Here is a 15,489-nt window from a genome sequence, read left to right on the forward strand (position 1 = left end):
TACATTAACTACCCAATTCCTTATAAAAAAATAGGGCAACAGGTGTTTCTCAAAAATATATATTTTGGCAAATACTTTGAGGAAATATAATCGGCTGCCTGGGCATTTATGGGTATAAACGACTCTGAAGAATTTTTGTATTGCCTGTGCTTATAAGGCAGACCGAGAGATCAAAATACCTCTAGATGTATTATTCTCTGTAATCATTTATTTTGTTACACAGAGTTTCCTGTTGCAACATTTTAAAAGATCCGCCTTTAAAAGCCTAGAATTCCCCAACAAACTGTAAGTTGAGCTCGTCCAGCTCTAAGGACTGAACGGAGTTTCTGCTGTCCAGAATGCTGTTTGCTTGCTCTGGAAATAGAGCAAAGGAACAGAGAATTCAGTCTTCAGAATTGTCTTTTTTCTTAAACCACTGCCACACTAAGAGATGACAACCTCTTGAAAAAAAGGAGACCAAGATCTTGCTATTAGCTACTTTCCTGGTTTTTTTTTGCACTATCTGCTACTTTCCAGAACTGTAAGTCTTGACTGATACTGTACAACACTACAGACTAAGATAAACAATCTTTTTCAGCATCGATGGAACGTTTTTCTTTCTTTTTGTTGTTTTATGCAATTTATCCCCACGAGTCTCCTAAGTAACTGTTTTCTGAAATCAAGCGGAAAACAAGTCTTAACCTAACATAAACTTGTTGCTTAGGCTCCTGAAACGTCAAAACAAATCCCCTACCCAACTAGGTGTTTGCACTTACGCTTTATCACAACCCGTAGGAATTCTTTTAGCAGTACAAGTACTGCAACACAGGATTTTTTTTGTCTCAAGTTTTGGCATGGCTTCTTTGATGCCTGCTAAAGCCTGAACTACTACTGGGTTCCCAAGTGCAGGGGAAGGTGAGGGTGCAGACAAGGCGCCCGGGACAAACACCCCATCTACCCTCTGTTACGCTTTTAAATGCGGCAGGCAAGCTTTTCCGCAGCGGTGGGAGCCCTGGGGGAGGCGGATGAGCCCCGGCTAAAGCGTGTCACCGGGGATCGAACCGCTGCGTGTGCACGGGAGGGACCTCTTGGCGAGGTGAGGAGGGAAGCAAGCTCGGATTGCCAGCCGCCAGGCAGGTTTCGCTGTTCCCCTCGCTGTGACCGGCAGCCAGAACTCGATGCATTTATCCCCTGGGGTTTGGTCACCGGATTGACGGCGCCATTTAACCCGTGAGGGCCTCTGAGGAGTGGCGGGCTCCGCCGCCCGCCTCTCCCTCCCCCGCCCCGGGGGCTGAGGGAACGGCCCGCCCGGGCCCCCGGCGCACCCCAGGCCTCGGCACCCCCCTCCCCAACCCCGCGGCGGCGGCAGACGGCAGACAGGTGCGGCCCCTCCCGCCCCGGCCCCGCCCCGCTCCTTCCCCCGCCCGGCACGGCGGGTGTTTCCATGGCAGAGCCGGGAGGCGCCTCCGCAGGCGCCGGCAGCCCCGCCGCCCCCTCGCCTCGCCTCGCCGACCGGCCCTGGGACCCCACAGGCGGCGGAGCGCAGCCGCAGGCGGGCCCCGCCGAGGCAGCGCCGCCCGCCGCGCCCCGCCGGTCCCCGCCCGCCCCCTGTCGGGCGCCGTTACCCGCTCCGGCCGCACGGCCTCCCCACGCCCCGCCGGCGGGCACTGCGACGCCGCCGCTCCTCCGCTGGGCCCCGCGCCGCGGGCCGGACGCGCCCCTCCGCCGACGGCCGCCGCGCAGCCAGCGCCGCGCCGCAGCCAGACGGACCTACCCACCCTGGCGGCCGCGGTAGGCGGGAGCTAGCAACCCGCCTAGCAACCGCCGTGCCCGCCCGCCGCCCGCCTCTTGCCCGCCGCCACAGAGCGGCCGAGCGGGAGAAACCCCTCAGCGATTGGTTCCCCCCGGCCCGGGCGCGCGGAGATGGACGGCGCTTTTGCCCAATTAGAAGTGGGGGGCGGGTGTAAGCGCCGTGATGGAGGCGTACTCAGGCCAGTCAGAGTGCGCGAGGGCGACGGTGGCGTCTAGCGGACGGGAGCTTTGGCCAGTCGTCGGCAGGAGGCTGGGCAGGGAGGTGTAACAGGCGGGATGAGCAGCCAATGGCAAGGGGCGGACAAAGTAACGAAGAGACTTTTGCTCCAATCGAAGGACGCTTCGGCGGGCCCGGGTGGAAGGGAGGAGCCAGAGGTCAGAGGCCATCAGCGAGTTCTCTCGTCGTTGGCCGTTGATCGGCACGGCGGCTGGCCCAATAGGAGCGCGGCGGGTAGGCGTGGCCGGACGTGAGGCAGTGGGGAGGGGGGGCGCCCCTTCCGGCGTGGCGGGGCGGGGGCAGGGGGGTGCTCGGTACGCGCAGGGCGGCCGGAGCAGCATGGCGGAAGACGAGAGCGATCAGGAGTCGGAGCGGCTCAGCGAGGAGCTGGAGGCGCTGGTGGCGCCGGGGCTGCCCGCCGGCCTGCCGGCCCTCCTCAACAGCCAGTATTACTGCCGCCGCTTCTGCCAGGTGAGCGCCGCCCCGCCCCCCCGGCCCGCGCCTCGCCCCTCCCCCCCGCGGGCGGGGGTGGGGCGCGGCGGCGCTCGGGTCCCCCCGGCCCCTCGGGGTGGTGGGGGAGGGGGGCGCCGCGGCCGCTGCCCCTCGGCCCTCCGCGGGGCGGGGGTCGGGCCGCTGCCCGGCGGCCTGGGGTCAGTGCCGGGGCAGGGCGGGGAGGCTAATGGGGGAGGGGGCCCGGCCCGGCCCGGCCCGGCCCGCTCCGCTCCGCTCCGCTCGTCTCCCGGGTCTTGAGGCGGCGCTTGTCCGTCCGCGGGGTGCGGCCGGCGCTGAGTGCCCCCGGCCCGGCCCGGGGGGAGGGTAGAGGCCGGGGCGGGCGCGGGGCCGGGCTGGGGCTGGCAGGGAGGCTTGTGTGGGGGAGGGGAGGGAAGGCGCCTCCCGGCGGGGGCGTGGGAGCGGGCGAGGAAGAGCCGGGGGCGACGGGGGGCGGCGAGGCCCCGCCGTTGCTGCTGGGAGTCTTGGCCGCGTCGGGGCACGGCGGAGTGGGACACGTGTGGTGCTGGCGGCGGCGGCGGTGGCGGTGCGGGCAGAACGACTGCGGGTGGCTTTGCCTGGGCTGGGGAGCTGGGCGGGTGGCGGAGGGAGGGAGGGCCTCGGAAACAGTTCCCACATCGGTGGCTAAATTAGACCGGTTTTTTTTGGTTTTTTTTCGTTCTCTGAAAAGCAGCGTTTCTTCATGCGGGCCCGAAATTCTTGTGCTCTTTTGCAACCTCTTGATGTATGCCTTGCAAAGTAACAAGCAACAACAGGTTGCTTTTCCTAGTTGCTTTCATCAGCAGGTGTTGGTGAAACATTAGTTATGCTGGGTATATTTCAGCCACACTGCTTGCTGTTTTGAGAAACACAGTCTAGAGGTTTTATGTATGGAATTACTTCATTTCATCAACTTCTTGGCTGCTTACCTCACCCCTATGATTGTTTTCTTCCATTTAAATAAATGTGTTTCTGTGTTCTTATTTTGTTCTTCCTGTTTCAACATTCAATAAAACATCTATTTGGAATATTACTTACTGTAAGATGTGTTTAAAATCATCACGGGTAGCATACTGCTCAATAAGTCCACAGGTTGCTTTTTGGTTTTATCGATCCTTTTATATTTTCTTCTGTTTAGTGATTTCTCTAAAGTTAGTATGTGTGAAAAAAATTGTGAAGCCAGTAAAAGGAGAAGTGAATGTTTCTGGAAGTATGGCATAAACTACAACTGTAAGAAATCACAACCATATTTGATTAAGATGGCAGGCTGGAGAGACGTTTGCTTCTGCTGAGCACTGAGAGTTTGATCTTAAATTTTTCTAGCTACACTTACCTGTGTGTTGAATTTGTTGCATTACAGAGGAAGTGTAGGCAGGGTGATAGCTTCATATACTAATGTTAATCCTGACTCCCAGACAAAGCTGGGAATTAGTAGGGAACAGAAGAGGACAGGACCAGGGAAGGAATTTGCCTATAAAATACTTGTATCACAGTTCTTAATGGTAGAGTATCTAAATCATTTGACCTTGACTTCTCCTGCAGTTTCTTTTGCGTAGAAAGATTGCCAAGCCCTCTCCCCTACTTTGTTTTGTTTTGCTTAGATTTTATGAACTCTCCACATGGGCAGCCAATGTTCTGAGTATATAAAAGGCTCTGTTTCTTTCCTCTTAAATTTTCTTTTTTACAATGCGTAGTTTAAATAATCCTGATGAAAGTGAGTTAATATATTAACACTTTGTCTCCAGGGATTTTTTTTTTGTTTGTTTAAATTTAGCCTGGTGTGATCAGCAGTCATGTGCTCACTCAAAATACAGTCTTCCATGTTTTGTTTAAGCATGTTTTTTAGTAATGGATTCTTCTACTAATTTAACTATATAAATAGAAGATCTTAACTGGTGTAGTGTACTGGTACAAAAAGCTAGTAGCTGTGTGACATTTGTGGTTTGACAACAAATGACGTGCGTGCTCCACATTAGCTCATTCACCCTTATGAGATTGACAATGGTATAATTATACTGGTCTGCATATACCTGTACATACAGAGGGTTGATAGGCCCTCAGCCCATTTAATAAGTGATGAAGCATATTTGGATTTCTTCATCAGAAAGTATCATGAAGTTTAGGTCACCTCTTTCTCATAACATTTGTTGTAAAACAAAGCTTCTCACTTAAATACTGTGTCGCTTTATTAGATTTAACTTCTTCCTTCCCCCCTCCCCCCCCCCCCCCCGAGATGTCTTTTTTAGTGCAGTTTTTAACCCTTTGGCTCTAGTTTTTGACAGAGCCTGTTGCTTTGTACTTTTCTATCCAGATCTTCTGAAGGTCATATTTGGCTGTTGTGTAGATCAAGCCTCTCCACCTCATTCCACTCCACACTGATAACACAATTTTGCTTGTCTTAATGGTTATTTGGCACTTCTAAATGTCCTAGTTTGCCTCCTATGTTCCTGCTTTTGTGTCAGAAGTTGAACAGCAGTTGCAGAAATAGTTGCTTAGCGATAATACCACGAGTTTGAACTACCCAAAAGAAACATTTTTATTTTCAGAATAAAATTAACCTATTAAAATATATGGTTGTGCTTCAATCATAGTGATGAAGCTTGGTGTCAGCTGAAAAGAATATTGTTTAGATTGCTTATAGTTATGCTACTGTATGAAGTATGTGCACATCCACATCTCTCAGTAAGAGCTATAGGAAGAATGAAGCAAGGTGTAAAGCCTTTTTGGTCTGTAAAGCCATTTTCTGTAGATAGAAGCAAAGACCTCTTGTCTGATCTTAAAGAGTAAGAGGGTAGCTTAGACCTTGAAAAGCATTGGCGTGCACATGTCTTTCATCTTTGAAATGTGTTAGAAAGGTAAAATATTGCTGTAAACAACCAGGTTCAGTACTCTTGAAGCCTGGAGTATTGCAGCTGAACTTCACTTTCAGATAGTAGATTAAGTTACAGTTACAAAAGGTGACTGGATTATCAGAGCATTTTCCTTGAATATATGCGTAATCACAATTTAATGATACAAGGCAAAGTCAGAATGTGGAGCCTCTAAACCCATGTGTAGTTTCTGCGATCTGTTTTTGTATTGTAGGTGTGCATGGTCATAGAGGGTCATTACAGCCTGCATCTTCCAAGGCTTATTATTCCAAGTGGAATAAAATGTTTTCTTAGATTGTTACTTGAGATTGATGACATGGGGAAAACAAAAATCAAGATTTCTGTCGTTAGGAATGAAAGGAGATAGTTGGAAGACAAGTGCCCAGCTTATGCATCTCACCGCTGTTTCTATGTTACTTTCTAAAAATTGCTGATCTGGCATTTTGTCCTGTCCTGAAGTTCACCGTGTATTGAAATGTTGGGAAAAGCAAGTCTACTGTTCCCAACTTTGACAAGCAAAAGAACAAGGCATCTGTAACTACTTTGTAGGTTTAAAGAGATTCGAAAGGTGGTACCTAGCAAAAACCCCCTCAGTCTAAACATTTGGAAGAGCTTCATGAGTTTCAATTTGTTATATTATATGCAGAGTTTGAAATTCTGCGGGGACCAGAGCCATTGAGAGATTCCTGTAAGTGAAATACAAATGATGAAGGGCAGAGCGTAGATGGTTGCTTTTTGGTATGAGGGTGGAGGGAGTACTTTTATAATTAGATGGATGAATTTCCCAAATCTACTTGATTTGAAAACAGATCTTAACAGCAAGCTGGAAAATGGGTATAGTTTACTTCGTTGCACTTGAAGTGGGCATAGTTTTATCGACTAGCTTGAAATTTTTTCTTTAGAATCTTTTCTCATAACATTAAGTACTACCAAAATATTACAAGTTGCTCCCAGCATTTCTGTAGTTGTCCACATGGCTGCATAACTGTGCTAGATGTTATTTTATGCTGTTCTGTACCGACTGAAATAAACACAACCTGAGTCTGATCTAAGGTGACAAGGTAATACTGTGAGAGGTAAACACTACTCGATCTGCTCTTACTGTGGCATCAGCTTACGGCCTTGCAGTATGATCTGACTTCCTGAAATAAAGATTACCTAGTTTGCTTGCATTAATTGGTGATATCTTGAGTCACTACTAGAAAAATAATTCTTGGGTTTATAAACTCGAAAGCGAAAAAGTAAAATTTAGTAACGCACTAGAGGAGGTGGTGTTTCCTGGATTTATTTTAGTAGACAAAAAAAATACAGGGGTGTATGACTCAACTGTTGCCTGCCTTGCTTTGTGGAGATGAAGGTAGAAAAATATACATGTCTCTGAATGTTTGTTCTTCTGATTTTGGGATTAATAGATTTTCACACTTTTTGTGATGTGTTTAAATTTGAAAGTACTTGCTTTTGACTCTTACTTTGAACTTCAAGTCAATAGTTAAGTTGCTTTTATATTTTTTACCAACAAACAAACCTTTAGGTTATGCCAGACTTTTATTTTACTACTTTTTGGACTTTTGGGACCCATATTTGATCTCCATACATCGTTTTAAAGTTTAGCTACAGAAATTTTGCTCACATGAGTACTAGTAGTGGAAAGTGATCTCTTCAATTTCTTTGAAGCTTATTTCTCTGAGAAGGTATAATTTGTAATTTTTAACCACCTATTTTCTCTTGTAATGATTTGTGGTGTTCTAGGGTTTTTTGGTAGCTTCCTGAATAAATATGCTTTATACTTGTTAATGGCTCAAATTTTGAGAGCACTGTTGAAAGTTACATTTGACTTACTTGACTGATGTTTTTCGGGTTGTTTTTAAATGTGTGACATTGCTAGTTATGTGAAAGCTTGTAAAGGGCAAACCATACATTGCAGTAACTAAATTTACCTGTGTATCAAAGAATAATATAACTACTTGAAAGGGTTTGAATTTAAAAATCAGCCTGTCGTTGTGTTCTCTATTTACTGGGTCTTTTTTCCATGCTTGGCTAGTGAAAATAAGCATACTCAATTTGTTAGTTAGCAGTTTAGTATTGAGATTCAAGTGAAGTTCAGGTGTAAAAGGAAATCCTTTCAAAACAGCTGTGGCAAGCACTAGGTCTTGTTTACTCCCAAGCTGAATGCCAAGTGTGAGCGTTCAGTTCTGTTGAGGATTGCCCGGTGGCAAAGAAGGGTCTCCTGGGTTAGGTGGTGGCACTCTTTCCTTTGACACTTGATGGGAAACCTGACAAGCCACTATCATGCAAGGCTGGGTTGTGGTATATGTAGTGCATTTGGCTGTTTTCAGTCAGCTTCTTGGGAGAATTCACAATAGTATTTGATTTGCAACCTCTTTATTTGCAGATCGGTAGGGTGAAGGAGTCAGTCTTCAGTGCTCTTGTCTTGTCATTAACATTATAAAGTCTTTTCTTATTCACATACTCACTTCTCTCTTCGTACTGGCTTCTTCTCAGCTTTTGTGCCTGCTGTCCTTTTAGGTTTACCCTGAGAAATTATCTCCCTGTTTTAAAAGTGGAATTAAGGAGTTAGTATTTTAAAAAAGGAAACATTGCACAAATGTACAAATATGTTGCATACTTTTCTTGATCTTTGTAACGTTTTTCTCCTTCCACTACTTTTCCACTACTTTGGAACTTTTCTGTTTCACACTCTCAAACTTCTTGGTATTGCTACTTCTCCAGTTTTTAACACCTTGTCTCAAAGTTTAGCTTTTGTGTGAGAATAAGCTTTTGAGTTTGGCTTGGAAAAATCAAGATTGTAACTTATAAAGGATTGCACATTTTTATATGTAAAAAGAAGGATCTCTATTGAATGATACTTCTGTAGCATAGTCTGTCTGATAGCCTTGCTACGCGGGCTTTTTCAAGTTAGAAAGGGCACGCTTATTGCAGTAGGTAATGCAAAAATCGAAAAGTTAAGTCCCGTTGGGCAGCAGTTGTTCAGATGAGGGAAAGAAGTAATTGTACTTTTTCCTTGAAACGCTTCTTAAGTTGTGTTTTACTAATATCGCTGGTGATCTGGACATATGCATTCGTGTGTGTTCACAAGATTGTCAGTTCTCTCTTCCATATGTAATCAAAACAATTCCTTAAATTAGTTGACTTTCAGAGGGGGGAGCTAATTAAAAGGTGAGGAGGAATATTACTTGTTTTCAATATAAATATTTATCTTTTCAGTCATAAAATCTTACACACGCACATTTACTGCAGTACTACAAGTAGCCAAAACTGCTTTTCTAGGATTAATATATAGTTTTCACTGTTGTGCAAGTGACAGACTGTAAATATGTATGGAAACTGGCTTTTGGGGTAGCTAAATGTAATGGGTATACGGAACCCAGTCTTAGATACTGTTCTTGCCTCAAGCAGGCTGAGGAAATGGGTGAGATTTCGGTGATTAAGGGTGGGGGAAGCATTTAGCTTTAAGGGTAGAGTTTTGGCAGAAACTTGTCTCATGGATGTGTTATGCTGTTGCTGGGTGATGTTTTTTCTTTTGCCAGAAGTGTAATTATGTTTGGTTACTCCTTATGTAATATTCACATGTGAATTGCAGTAAAGCCATTGCTTTCATCCTTTTTTCTTAGCTACACCATATAAAACCATTTTAAACTTGTATCTATTAAGTAATGTTTTATGTTTTCCTAAAAACTTAAGGCTTTTTCTACTATCTGTTTGGATAATGGAATCCTTTTTTGTAAGGACACAGTTAGCTTTTTTATATGTGGAAGTAGAACAAAATGCTCGTCACCCACTAAATAGGTTAAAAAGACAGTAAAAAAGATGTGATTATTTCTTCTGATGTTTCCAGATAGAGTAAATTTAGTATTACTCAAGTTCTCTTCTAGAACTGAACTTTGGTGTTGAAGCTGCTCTGGTACTTCTGCTGAACAGGCAACTATGGTAGGTGTTGCTTTTAATTATGGTTTTTAATTTCCAGGAAACTAATTTTTTTTAAACATGCCCCTTTTTTGCTTAGTATTTTAAATCCTTTTGTGACAACCGCTATATTTGCTTATTATAACAAATGACAACCACTATATTTGCCAACTAACTTTGTTTTTCTGAAAACTATAAACAGAAGTACTCACAGAACTTGTGTGGTTTTAGTCCTGTGGTGACTTCCTTTACTGTTAAATCTCACAAAAAGTTATGGGAGTAACTTCGTTTAAAATCCTAGTCATGACAAAACTTTGAAATTGGTGGGATTTGTTTCTTTTTAGTTTCTTTTTTTGTTGTGGGGAGGGACAGGAAAAGCTGTAATAACTTTAGGCCTAGCACTGCATGAAACATTTGTTTCTTGTGTCCTACGTATTTGCAAATCTAGTTATTTGCAATGTTATTTCTCTTAAGTGTTTGGAATATAGTCAAATCACTTTGTATGTATATTTAATCACTTAAAATATATGTGTGTATTTAATCAGTTAAAACATAATATTCCAGGAAAAAATATTTTTTACATTGGTTCAGGTCTTTAATTGCTACCTATAGGAGACTGATAAGTCTGGTCTTGATTTTGCACTTTTTCCTTGAAAATGTCAGAAGTGGTAAAGTTTTGGGGTTTTTTTGTTTGTTTTGGGGGTTCTTTTTGGTATAAACCCTTACCTATGTTCTGTTTCAAAGCATGGCATGTTGAGTATTTTGAACAAAAAAAGGTGTTAGTTTCTATTACAGAAAAAGCTGTTCCGTGAGAACACTTAAAAAGTGAATAAAGTATACATAGAATTGTAAAACAAACATGCATTATCCCTGTCCCCCCTGCCCCTTCCATATAGAATGTGTGTGGAGTGTGGTTTGGAATTTATTTCGTACTTAGATTAGCTTTTTCTCTCCCCCCCACCTCATCTCTTACTGATGATTGTTGCAAGTCTGCTGAGAATTGACCAATTTTAGACTTTTTTTTTTCTCTCCCCCTGGGACTGATGGATGCATGGTTTCAGGTATCCATATTCAGAAAAAAAGTATGCTATTCATATTCTTACTGACCCGTTTGCGGGGGTGGAGCTGTTGCTGTGAATCTTTTGTGGATACATTTATGTTGCAGACCAACTGCCTAACTAAGGCAATGTTGCTGTTGTGGTGTCTTCCTTTCTGTGCTGCCGATGGCGGGCCAGTTCAGAGAACTGATGCGGACGGTGACTGGTGGCTTTTTTTGGGAGAGGAGACTGTTCTCTGCCAGTTAGTTCCTGAATTAGTTTCCTTTGGGTTCAGATGAGCGCTGTAGGTGCAGCAAGGGCAACTAGTAGGACTGTATAGGCTTTTATAAAGTGTGGGCAGTAGGACTGCACCTTTCAGAGACTACAGTGTCTATTACCATCAGCGTGAGCCTTTGGTGTATTGCTTTTGAGTGATGATTATTTGCAGAAGCAATATTCTGACATTAGGACCAGAATCTTATCAAAAGTTCATATATGCCTAACCAAAGAGTGAGACAAGCAAATACAGTAACTTTCCCCTCTCTAATTATATTCAGTTCAGCTAATTTACTGTAGTTAGTAACTTTTGGTGGGTATCTTTTTCAGCTCATGCGGCCTCTTTCAACTCGTTTAGCTATGCAGCATCCACAGCATCCCTTTAGTAGGGAGCTCAGCAGCTTAAGTGCACGCTGAGTGAAGAACTACCTCCTGTAATTTATTTTGATCCTGCTTGCCAACCTTGTTTGGTGTGCGCCCCTGCACTTGTCATTTCTTTGCAACCTAAAGTGTCCTAGTTAGCTGCATTGATCCTTGTGTGAAATTTATTTCGCTACTTAGCATTTCTTGCCTGCCTTCGAAGCTTTTTTTAGGCCTTCTGTATTCTCTTTTGAGATAGGAATGGGTAGTAGCAAACCAGCATGCAATTTTATAGATGTGGGGATGTGCTATGGTTTTGAGCAGATAACACTGCTTTGTTTTATCTTATTACTCTCCTAATATTTAATTTGCTTTCTTGGCCATTGTGATGCGCATTGAGATGATTTTTCATTAAAACATCTACCATAATAACACAGTCCTGCTCCTGGGTGGTAATTGTCAGTTTATCATATTACATGTTAGGATTGTTTTGTTCCCTAAGTACCACTGTACACTTGTCTATGCTGAATTTCATCGCTCACTGTCATAAATCCTTTCTGTAGTTCTTTACAGTTAGCACTTTATCCTGCCAAGAAAAAAACCCAGTATCATCACAAAATGTTGTCTCATTGCTTGAAATCTTTTATGAACATATCTATACTGTGCCTCTCAGGTCAAAGTGTTGTGAAACATCTTGGTGGGAACTGATGTTTTATTTCTACCTTTGACCATTTGGAAACTGAAACCACTGAAGGACGTTCATTCTCTTTGTCTGCTTTGTTTCTCCTAAGGCTTTTGTGTTTTCCTATCCAAGGGACCTTGGTAAAAGTATTTCAGAGAACTCGCAATTGATGTGTGAGGCAGGACTATTTTCTAAAGTGTTTATTCTTCCTTGTAAGAGGAAGAGTATTTATCTACAAGCCTGCTAATTCTCTTCCAGTTGACCTAGATATTTGCTGCATTAAGCTAACAGATTTTCAAACAGGAATTATTGAAATAAATTTGGTGGAAAGTCAAAATCTACTTACAAAATATAAATCAGTCTCAGCTGTTGTTTGTGAGGAGAAAAAATTACTGGTCCCATTATCAGAAACTGCTTTGCTTTGGAGCAGCTCTTACCAAACTGTCAGAAATGGGACACTGGCCTGTTCATATTGCAGAGCCTTAAACAAAGTTAGGCATGTAGCGTTGGAACTAAAAATGTAGGCCACTTAACCAGATTTATAAGCCCTTTATTTAGTTTATGGGGAATTAGACAAATCTAAGAGGGATTTACAGACTTATCAGTCAAAAAGAAATCCTGAAGAGGGATGTATCTGATTTTTGGTTTAGTCTATGCTTTGTTGGCCAGCCTGGCTCTTGAGATAGGTGGCCAGGTGTAACTAGGATTGGCACTTCATCACTTTCTTGAAGCCAGTTACTTGTCTCTTCCGTATGCTATGGAGCACTTTACCTTTCTCTTTACAACATGGCTGATGGCATTGTGTTTCCCCACCTGCTTCTCATGTTCTCAGGGTGTAGGAGATCTCAGTTAGGTTTCCTCAGCTGGAGAAGAGCGTCCTAGGCCCTGAGGTGCAGTTAGTCCACTCTTTTGCTTTTATTGAGGCTGTGCTGTTATGATGAAAAAAATAAGGCAAGAGTAAGTGAGCAAAGGGAGCCTGACTGTAGTGCAATGAGACAAGCTATGTGCCAGAGTGTGGAAGAAATATGGTTTTCAGTCTCTGCTTAGAATACTGCCTATGAGTCATGTCTTAGCTGTTGATTAAAGGGGGAGAGATGACCCAAAGCCCTTGGCCTTCTACTTGCTGGGGGACTGCAGCGTAACGACTAGTCTGTCACAGAATTGGTGGGTGCCTTCACAGACATCTTGTTTTATTGCTGTGCTTCATGCTGAACTCGGTGCTGTGTGTTTTATACATGGAGTGCTCTAAATGGACTGGCCCTTTCAGAGGACTTCAGTGTAGCGATACTCGTGTAGAAATATAGATGGTGCTGGGTTATGGAGTCTCCCAATGTAGGCATAGGCAGTGCCAGAAATTTGCATTTATTAATACAAACAAGATTGACTAGATGACTAGGCAAGGATTTTTCTCCATTTTCTCCATTAAAACACCTACTTTTCACCTTCATGTTTCTCTATAAATAGTGATGCAGTTCCGTAACTGTAGATCAGGGCCTTAGTTCCATCATATGGATAAAACCTGTCAAATTTACTTATTTGATCAGATAAGAAAGACTGGTATGTTTGTGCCTTTCTCTGCTGACATAAAGGCTGGAAGAGTGCAGGCTAGTCGTTCCCCTCTTTGAAAGTTTTAGAATGGAATATCTGGATATTGTTATAGACTCTCTAATGTGTGTCTTCTTGCAAAATAAAAACTTGTGTTTAAAAGCAGAGTGTAATATCTACTGTGATACTATGTAAGGAGAAAGTATTTCCTGCTTTACCCTCTGAAAAGAATAGTTGAAGGTCCTTTGTGGTATATCTTTTATAATGTAGGTCATAAAGTTTCTGTTTATTTTTTCAGTTTGAGAACATAAAATGTTCAGTTTTTTTGGTTACAAACCCTACTTCTGAGGGAGAAGGAGGGGATATAAAGCAGGCACAGTATTAACTACTTATTATTTCTGACTAGAGAGAATGTTTTCCATTGTAATATATATTTCAATGTTTTTGTCGTTAGGTTGTTGAAGACTATGCTGGAAGATGGCAGGTTCCTTTGCCTCAGCTTCAGGTGCTTCAGACGGCGCTCTGTTGTTTCACGTCTGCCTGTGTATCATTCCCAGCTGAATGTGAGCACGTACAATACGTATTGAGTAGCTTAGCTTTGTAAGTACATCTTTTTTTTTATTATTATTATTATTATTATTACTTGCTTTACAATGTAGGCTGTGTTACTTATATAATAGCAATAGGATCTCAGAGATCCTCAGAGCTTTTAAGAGTGGTTTTACCAGGTGGCGTAGCTACGTGGAACCAAGAATTGCTAACTGAGGATACAAAATCTAGAATTTAGTTTAGTGTTTTTATGTCCTTGTTAAATATTCATCGGGTATTACAATGTTGTGTCATAAAGGTTTTCTGGCAAAATGAATAATCTAAAGAAATAAGTGATCACCATACAGACTTCTTTTTGGAAAATCTTATTTTGGAGTATTTGAAGACCAACCTTTGACAGTACATAATTGTAAATAATTTATCTGAAGTTTTTACTGTTCTACCTCTAGTGATGTAATAAGCTAAGTATTTATTAAGATAAATTTTGTGTGGTATTTAAGAAATGAGTCAATTTTAAAATGGATTTTTATGTTTGAGTCATCAAAATGCTTATAGAAATGTCATATTCAACTTAAAGAACTGCAGAATGTTAGGTCACAAATCTTGCTATAATCTCAATTTTCTTGATGCATTGGTGGTTTTCCCACACGAAGGCTGAAAGTGTCAAGGTAATGATCAGTAGATAAGTAAAAGCCCCATTTTTTTCTTGCTCTAAAAACCTACCTTTCAAGTTTCAAAACCTCAATATTGAATGGAAGCAAAAAAAAAAAATCTTGAAGTGAGCTAGATATACTTAGCTGAGATGCAATGTACTTGATCTTCTCTCAGCAGATGGGGACAAAAAACTAAAAGCTAGCTTTATTGCAAGATCAGATTTATTTGTCCAGCTGGTTAAACTGCTTTCCTGTTGAGCAGTGCTTTCAAATACAGCTCAGTATCTCAGTTCAGAATTTTATGTGGAAATGTCTCGTTCCTGTCTCATCTAGTCATCAGAAGCGAATGCTCTCCTAGTCTTCCTCGCTTAGTTTACTTGGTCAGGAGGACTGGGTTGCTTGTGCTTTCTGCTGTTCTTGAGCTATTAGTACTAATTACATAGGAGTCAAGGCTTTATTCTGTACACTTACAGAGTATATGCTATCTTTAAGTGTTGGTGAGACTTCACCAAAGAGATTTACTGGTTTGTGTGTGTGTGTGAAACTATTTGACATGGGACTATTTATGGAATCATAAGACCATGACTCTTAAAACTGGAATGCTCAGGTATCAGAGAATGACTAGCAGTTGCATCAAAACATGGTGACCTCTGTTTTTTTTTCACTAATTTTTAGAAAAAAACCTCAGAGTTCAAACCATGCTTTTATATACTTTTAAATGTCAAAGCTTGGGAGGGAAAAAGGTAGAAATTCAGGTATTTGTTGTATGTAGGGTGGTCACTTCCTGATAGTCTAGAAGTGAATTGGTTGCTGAGTTCCTGTTCCCCTTGTCTATCTTGGTTTTTGGAGCTGGGTTTACTCACTGAGATTTTCTTCCATTCTAGAATGCCAGCTTATTTTTCCTTCTGACTCTGCTTGACTGGTGTAGTTTTGCATGTGATATCATGAACGGATCCTGGGACTTAGTGGTTGCAGTTATCTGGGAAACATTGCTTGAATCTCTTTTGAAAATTTGGTGTATATTAAGTCTTAGTTTTTGGAAAGAAAAAATCTGCCTGTTTTGTCATACTTGAGTAAGATTTCCTTGGTAACCAGA

The 15,489-nt window shown here is 42.8% G+C and overlaps 2 protein-coding genes across 7 annotated transcripts in view; one reads left to right on the forward strand and one right to left on the reverse strand.

Annotated features, from left to right (window-relative positions):
* Window positions 1–1,755, reverse strand: part of CGGBP1 (CGG triplet repeat binding protein 1) — a 7,445-nt gene extending 5,690 nt beyond the window's left edge. The window contains exon 1 of the mRNA XM_075169253.1: window positions 1,605–1,755. The gene's annotated coding sequence lies outside the window, so the exon portion shown is untranslated. The remainder of the gene's footprint in view (window positions 1–1,604) is intronic.
* A 525-nt stretch (window positions 1,756–2,280) lies between these two features.
* Window positions 2,281–15,489, forward strand: part of ZNF654 (zinc finger protein 654) — a 36,611-nt gene continuing 23,402 nt past the window's right edge. Inside the window, exons 1-3 of one of the 6 annotated variants that reach the window (XM_075169275.1) lie at window positions 2,299–2,479; window positions 9,250–9,315; window positions 13,646–13,791. In XM_075169275.1, the coding sequence (XP_075025376.1) occupies window positions 9,313–9,315; window positions 13,646–13,791 (149 nt within the window). In that variant the 5' untranslated portion in view covers window positions 2,299–2,479; window positions 9,250–9,312. Of the gene's footprint in view, window positions 2,480–9,243; window positions 9,316–13,645; window positions 13,796–15,489 lie in introns of those variants that run through there. The other 5 variants (XM_075169324.1, XM_075169267.1, XM_075169285.1 and 2 more) reach the window with 5 other exon arrangements.

This window comes from Calonectris borealis, chromosome 1 (genome assembly GCF_964195595.1).
Source record: "Calonectris borealis chromosome 1, bCalBor7.hap1.2, whole genome shotgun sequence".
NCBI lineage: Eukaryota > Metazoa > Chordata > Aves > Procellariiformes > Procellariidae > Calonectris > Calonectris borealis.